The sequence below is a fragment of the Arachis ipaensis genome, chromosome B03 (genome assembly GCF_000816755.2).
Source record: "Arachis ipaensis cultivar K30076 chromosome B03, Araip1.1, whole genome shotgun sequence".
In the NCBI taxonomy this organism is placed as follows: domain Eukaryota; kingdom Viridiplantae; phylum Streptophyta; class Magnoliopsida; order Fabales; family Fabaceae; genus Arachis; species Arachis ipaensis.
In genome coordinates, this window is record NC_029787.2 from 94,420,453 (window position 1) to 94,427,636 (window position 7,184).

At 31.9% G+C, this 7,184-nt stretch overlaps 1 protein-coding gene across 17 annotated transcripts; it reads right to left on the bottom strand.

Annotated features, from left to right (window-relative positions):
• LOC107630716 lies at positions 2,186-6,237 on the bottom strand. 17 transcript variants are annotated; one of them, XM_021119102.1, is made up of 11 exons: positions 5,604-6,235; positions 5,449-5,539; positions 4,815-5,005; positions 4,686-4,690; positions 4,223-4,302; positions 3,853-4,031; positions 3,498-3,553; positions 3,243-3,352; positions 3,009-3,127; positions 2,690-2,755; positions 2,186-2,587 (listed from the first exon to the last, which is right to left on the bottom strand). In XM_021119102.1, exons 3-11 carry the CDS (start codon positions 4,891-4,893, stop codon positions 2,469-2,471), a joined length of 813 nt encoding a protein of 270 aa, XP_020974761.1. In that variant the 5' UTR covers positions 4,894-5,005; positions 5,449-5,539; positions 5,604-6,235; the 3' UTR covers positions 2,186-2,468. The 17 variants fall into 17 exon arrangements, 16 of the variants coding, with proteins under 16 accessions (XP_020974761.1, XP_020974755.1, XP_020974760.1 ...); XM_021119096.1 differs by lacking the exon at positions 2,690-2,755 and having other exon boundaries at positions 2,186-2,555; positions 5,604-5,813; positions 5,902-6,234; XM_021119105.1 differs by having other exon boundaries at positions 2,458-2,555; positions 2,633-2,755; positions 5,604-6,237.

A 7,184-nucleotide genomic window follows, 5' to 3' on the forward strand; every position in this document is an offset into this window, starting at 1 on the left:
TAATTGTGTTGGAATCCATTATGTACTTTCGGTTCATTTCTGAATTAATTCTGTCACAGTCATTATATAATTTCGGTTCCTTTCTGAGTGAATTGAGGTGCATTTGGACTCGTTGTCCTGCACAATTCAAAACTCTTTCTCCTCTTCCTCCTCATCTTCTACTGCTTCTTCATCTTCTTTTTCTTATTTTATTTTCTCAAAATTCTTCTTGATTTACTCAAATTTAACACAATTTCTGAGTTCTGGAGATCCTTTACCATTGTTCTCTACTTTTCTTTCTTTTTGAGTTAATTGTGTCACAATCACTATGTAATTCCGGTTTATTTTTGAGTTAATTGTGTCGCAATTGTTATATAATTTCAGTTCATTTCTGAGTTAATTGTGTCACAATTATTATATAATTTCTTTCTTTTTGAGTTAATTGTGTCACAATCATTATGTAATTTTGATTCATTTCTGAGTTAATTGTGTCGCAATCAATTAGGTGATTTCGGTTCATTTCTGAGTTAATTGTGTCACAATTATTATATAATTTTGGTTCATTTCTAAGTGAAATAAGCTGCATTTGAACTCGTTGTCCTACACGATTAAAAACTCTTTCTCCTCATCTTTTACTGCTTCTTCTTCTTCTTTTTCATCTTTTTCTTCTTTATTTTCTCCTTCTTATTTTATTTTCTCAAAATTCTTCTTGATTTACTCAAATTTAACACGATTTTTGAGTTCTGCAGATTCTTTACCATTGTTCTCTGCTTCTCTTTCTTTTTGAGTTAATTGTGTCGCAATCATTATATAATTTCGATTCATTTTTGAGTGAATTAAATTGTATTTGAACTCGTTGTTCTGCTCAATTCAAAATTATTTCTCCTCACCTTCTACTGCAATAACAGCAGCAACAAAAGAATGATGATGAGGAGAAAACACGCAAAGAAAAAGGAGGAGGAGGAGGAGGAGGAGGCGACAATAACGTAAAGCCCCGTGAACGTAAATGACTTGTTTGGAAGTGTGCGTGTAATCACGCTCTTTTTAATGAGAGTGATTTTTGTTGATGTGTAGCAGATTTGTTTTCGTTATGCATTTATCTATCCATTCTACGTTTTATTAATATGGTCAATAAAGCCGCATTTGTTTACGGACACGAAATATTAAGATAAAGATAAAGAGACACAAAATTATATTTGATAGATAAGATATGAATAAAGATATTATGTTCTGAGATACTGAATTTGTATAATTTGTGTTCATTCTGATAAAAATGATATAGAAATGCTAACAAGAGACACAGCTTATTTTTTATGTTTTATTATTTTTGTTAATTTTTTATAATTATATTTATTATTATATTTTTCTTCTCAAATTTTTTGAATGAAAATAACTAAAAATAAATTAGCTTTTTATAATTTGTTCTAGTTTACCACTAAATAAAATACAATAATACTCATTTTTGTATTTTTTTTATCCTTTGTATCTTATTTTTATTATTAAATTGATAAATTTTTTATTTTTTTAGCGTGTTTGAAAAATTTCTAATAGTAAAAATAAAAGTACTAAAAAAATAAAAAATAAAACATCTTTTTTTAGAAGTTACAATTTACATCTTTTTTTAAAAGATTTTTTTCCTTAAAAAATGTTTCACATGATAAATCACAACGAAAAAATGGCTTAATACAGACAGATTTACAGACAGATTTAGTCTATATTACAGACGAATTTTTGGTTACCGACAGATTTTGTCCCTCTGGAAAAGCCTCGTCGAAAATTATTTTACCAATGAATTTTTTCCATCGAAAAATTACGGACGGATTTTTAAAAAATTACGAACGGATTTTTACCAGTTACCGACGGATTTTCCCTCTGTAAATTCTCCATCCATTTCCCGAATACGACGAACTTTCTGACGGATTTTCCGTTGGTAATTACAGACAGATTTTTCGTCTGTAATTACAGACGGATTTTCCCGCAAATTTTCTGTCTGTAATTTGAACCTTGAAAAATTATCTCACACTCTGATTACAGACAGAAAATCCGTCTGTAAATCCGTCACTAAGCTAAAATAGAATTTTTTTTATTTTTTCAATTACAAAATAAACTTGTTTTCATACAAAATAAATATAAATTTAATACAAATTTGTATCTAATTTGTATTCGAATATTTATAATATTACAAAAAATAAACAAATTCATCGTATTATAAAACTAAAAGAAAATTATTATAAACAAGCAAGTCAATATAATTCAAAACATAAACAAAGTGTATTATCAACTATAATCCTCAGTATATTGTTCAACCATACTAAATTTTACACAAACATATATTACAGAAAGATTAACTGAATTCTTTCTCAAAAAATGGACATGAATCAGCATCCATCAGCCATATGTGCATGAATTCTTCTTGAACCTGATAGGTTTTGATTCAGAAGAGTTGATCACCAAAGGGAAAGTAATTTCCTTATGGTGCTTTGTTCTTACTAGTTTCTCCACCACATTCCCTCTTGAACGAATCTCAAGGTCCATAGCATCCTTATTCCCATTAGATTCCTCAACAGCAGCTTCTTCTGAATCACATCCACTTCTGTTGGATTAGAATCTAGTTCATTGTAAACAGAATCATTAAATTCTAATTTTGACATGCCTTTCTCCATGGAAATTGATTATGAATATACTGATGAGGGCAAGAGACACCAGTCACCTAATTGCCAATTTGCATGAGCAAAATAGGACAACAATTTTAAGTTCTTTGGACTTTGCTCTTCATCTGGTGTAGTATAACTAATAGAAGATTAGTGTAATAGAATCAGCTATGAAGTTATAACAAAAAGAGAAACTCCACAATAACAATACAATTTTGATGAATTGCATTTGACTAAGCAGTGATGGCAGGGATGGCAGTCGACAGAGTTTCCTATTCCTACTGATATTTCTCAAGGCAGTGATGGCAGTCGACAAAGTTAGCAAACACTAAATAAAGCAAATTAAAACCAAAGCATTACAAACATCTATGAGATTACCTATAGCCAGAAACCAATATCTTGAGTGAGTGTGCTTGGAGCTATGCATAAATGCTATTACTGGAATAGCTAGAGGAAGAGTCAACTGGAATATCATGCAATATAATTTCTGCAACCAACTAGAAGACAGAATTCAGACGAAAACTGGGATACTGTTTCAGCACCTTGACTTGAAGAATGAATTCAAATACAGAAACATCAATTTTAAAGTATGTAAGGAAAAGAAGAACTAACCGTTCATAAACTACACAAAGAAAGGCAGGAAAAATGAGCGCAAACAGGCAAAACAACCCGATCCTCTGGCCAAATCTCTCAACAACCAATGCATAAAAAGTGAAGAAAGACTGCAAGAAAAAGATTTGATTTTTTTTTGGGGGAATAGAGAGAGGATATGGTATCTTTACAAGAAAGAAAAAGATTAAATGCCAAACTAACATATATATAATCTTGGTGTGTGGGTGATTTTGAATAGTTTCATGATGCATATACCTGATGGATATCTCCCATGAAATGAGAAAGGAATAGAAGAGCTTGAGTGAGGTTATCTGATAAATAATTCATACCATATCAGTAAAATGTTTAGAACAATGATGCATATGGTAGGCTATATAGATCCCAAGATGAATATTCACTGAAGAAAGAACATAAGAAATCTGTCACATGCAAAAAGAAAAGGGGGTTTCTTTTGGTACGGAAGTGGAAGGCACTAGAGAATTGACCTTATAATAATTGTCGACTATAACTTTTCTTTTTCATTTAACTTCATTTGCTGATGTCACTTTCAGTGCATGTAAATTAATCTAAACATTTATAAACTAAAAAGGGGGTTGTATAGAGTGCATACTATAAGACATGTCAGAGCCTTCAGCAGCAAAAACAAAAATAAGCGTTGAGAAGAATTCTGCAAATGCTGCTCTAATTGCATCAGGCTGAGCAACCTCTCTAGGAGACCCAATTGCAATTCTTTGGACTGCCATCAATTCATGTGGGAACAACGAAGGATCCACATCCTCTTCTGCCCAACTATGGCACAGAATGAGAAAAAGATAATGTTAATACAGCTCAATTTTAACATATGATGCAATCTTACTCCAGTTAAGTTAATTAATCAAAACCAGTTTCAAAGTTTTATATTCTGTTTTTGTTCAATGATTGAAGTTTTACACTAGGAAAAAGCTAGATACAGATAGAGAGAGAGAGAGAGAGTAGCATACCCAGAAACACCATCAGCAATAGCAAGAACTCCCCCATTATAGTTGCTGACAAGCAAAGCATCTTCCCCACCTCTATCAACCTTAAGAAAAAGAACAGGACTTCAGAAAGTGAGAGGGACATGGGAAATGATAGAATAAATTCCATCTAATGCCACCATCTTGTGTTGGTTTTCTTCCCTTTAATTTGGGAGGAATAAGATTCAATGCAAAATGCTAATTTCTTTCCCCCCAACAAAATTAGTATATTCCATTGCTATATCAAAAAAATAGAATGAAAAATTACTCCATTTTAATAACAAAAATATCAAAACAATGGAACAGAACAATTATATGATTATACCACTCTACTCCATTCCATTCCCTTGCTTTCCTCTCCATCTTATTTCATTCTATTAGCTTCCATTAATTACCAATCCAAACATAAATATGACATGGGTTTATCAGAATTTAGCACTCTTAGTACCTTGTCTGAATGAGGAAGGAGGCAAGACCCAACAAAAAATGAACAAAGAAACCTTTGTTTAAGAAAGGCCCAACAAGTCTAAAACCATGAAAGAGAATCAGATAAGATATAGTTTGGTCAGTAGCTGACCGAATTGCAGGGTTGAGCTCATAAGTAGAAGAAGAAGAACAAGGAAGCAACAGTCTTTCCTTCTTTTTGGCAGTTTCATCAATACCACCAGATATAGAAGAATGAAGGAGTGGTTGAGAGTGAAGAATGATTTCAGCCCTCAATATGGGAATTGCCATTGCTTCTTTCTTCCTCTCCTTCACACACTGCCACTGCCATGAATTGTGAAAATGAACGTTTATCGCTTACGATAAAAGAAACAAAATTACAAAGTATGATATAAATGTTAAACAAAATTACAAAGTATGAATGTTTATCCATATTGAAGAACTACTAAACTAAACAATCAAGAAATTTTTCTTGGTCTCGTTAGGAACCTGAGCAAGGGAGGCAGCACTTCAATTGCTTAATTAAACTACTAAACTAAACAAAGTATGAATGCTTATCCTTAATTGATCTGATCATCACTTCAATTATCTCCTTCTTACCATATTTGCTACCACTCCTCCTTCAAAATTCTCTTTGTTTCTTCTCTAATGTAAACAAATCATTTTATCCTTCAAATTTTAGGGACATACATAACTCTGTTCTGGTTTTAAGATTTTTGCTAATTATTAAAAAGAAAAAAGAAAAGAAAGAATTGCTTGTTTGTCACCTGATCTGGAAAGGCTGAATGGAAAACCAATTCTTTCTGAATGGTGGCATGTCCCATCACCAGCACCATCCAATTCATCAGTTTGAAACCGCTTCAATGCAAACAACATGGCTTCATCATCATTCATCAACAAAATAATGTTGTAAATTGCTCACCTGAGAATAATAATCACCAAAACCAAGATTCCTTCTACAACAACAACAACAACATCGATCGTAACAACCTTCAATTTGACTCCTCAGCTTTTTGCTCAATGGTTTCATCTCCATCAACAGCAGCACCGAATTTCAACATGATCCAAAACGACAATAGTTTCGTCATAAGAGAACTCATCGGAAAATTAGGAACAATTGGAGGAAGCTCCGCTGAGATCTCGCCACATTCTCGTCATAAGAGAACTCATCAGAAAATTAGGAACAAAGAAAATGGAATCGAGAAAAAGAAAAGGCTTACAGCGACGATGTCAGGGTCACACCAGGGAAGCTGGTCTTTGCCGGAGAAGAAGTTACCAACGGAGTCAGCTATCATTCCGAGCTTCGCCATTCAACAATAACCACCGAGTTGAGCTGAGTTTCACGAATCGCTGCAGACGCGACGAGAGCGGTGGCGGAGGGAGCCCGTGCGACGCAAGGGATGACAGAGAGAGATCCTGCAACGCGAGCGGCGGCGACAGCGGAGGAAGAAGCTGGTGCGACGGAGAGAAGAAGCAACTTGGTGACGGAGAGAGGAACAAGCTCATTTAATTTGTGTGGAGTGTGAATGGAGCTCAATAGGCTGGTGATAAAATTAGGGAAACTCAATATTTTCGACGAAAAATTTTAAATTATAGACGGATTTTTTGCTTGTAATAATTCAATAAAACGCAGCGTTTTTGTTCATTTAATTATAGATAGATTTTTCGTATGTACTATTTCTCACAAAAAAAATTAATTTTTTCGACAAAATTATCGACGAATTTTCTTTTCCGTCTGTAATTTATGCTAATTCATTTTTTTTGTTTTCCGACAAAAAATTTCTCTAAAATTCCGTCTGTATTTCCATGGGATAAAATCCGTCGGAAATATCCGTCTATAATAACAAATTTTCTAGTAGTGAACGAACAAAAAGTACTTTTATTTTATTTTATCCAAACATAATTAATAAATAAAAAAAAATCTTTTTACATAAAATATCCAAATATAAAATTACTTTTATTTTTATAAAAGATCTTTTAAAAAATATCATTTAAAAAAAATTCAAAAATAACACCTAAACAAATCCAATATCTTATCTTATTTATTTTCAAATATCTTGTCTTATCTCTCTTCAGAACTAAACGCAATCTAAAATATTAAATGTTCTCTAAGTCCTTTCAAGCAACTATTGTCAATTATTAAAAATAATTATTTAATAATTTAATGAGTAATCAAGAAATCATAGGATTAATACATAAATGATAAATACTAAGTTTAATATTTCACTATGATAATAATTAAATTAAATCTATATTATACTTAATAGCACAATTTTGCAGCAGGTCATTATTTACGTGTCATCTTAATGCTTTGCCATTTTTTCTCCGCTCCTGTTCTATCTATCTATATCTATTCTACTTATTAATGTGGTTAACAAAACATTGAATTCCTCTAAGTCGTCTATCCAAACAATTGTTGTCAATTATTAAAAATAATTATTTAATAATTTAATGAGTAATCAATAAAATAATTGAATTAATACATAAATGATAAATTATAAGT

Excerpts from the sequence above, each read along its gene's own strand:
- LOC107630716 (XM_021119096.1), bottom strand. The coding sequence starts at position 4,893 with ATGAAACTGCCAAAAAGAAGGAAAGACTGTTGCTTCCTTGTTCTTCTT. Across the intron at positions 3,128-3,242 it reads CTTTGTGTAGTTTATGAACG|TTGGTTGCAGAAATTATATT; the intron begins GTTAGTTCTTCT and ends TCTGTCTTCTAG. Across the intron at positions 2,556-3,008 it reads ATATTGGTTTCTGGCTATAG|AAGAAGCTGCTGTTGAGGAA; the intron begins GTAATCTCATAG and ends GATGTGATTCAG.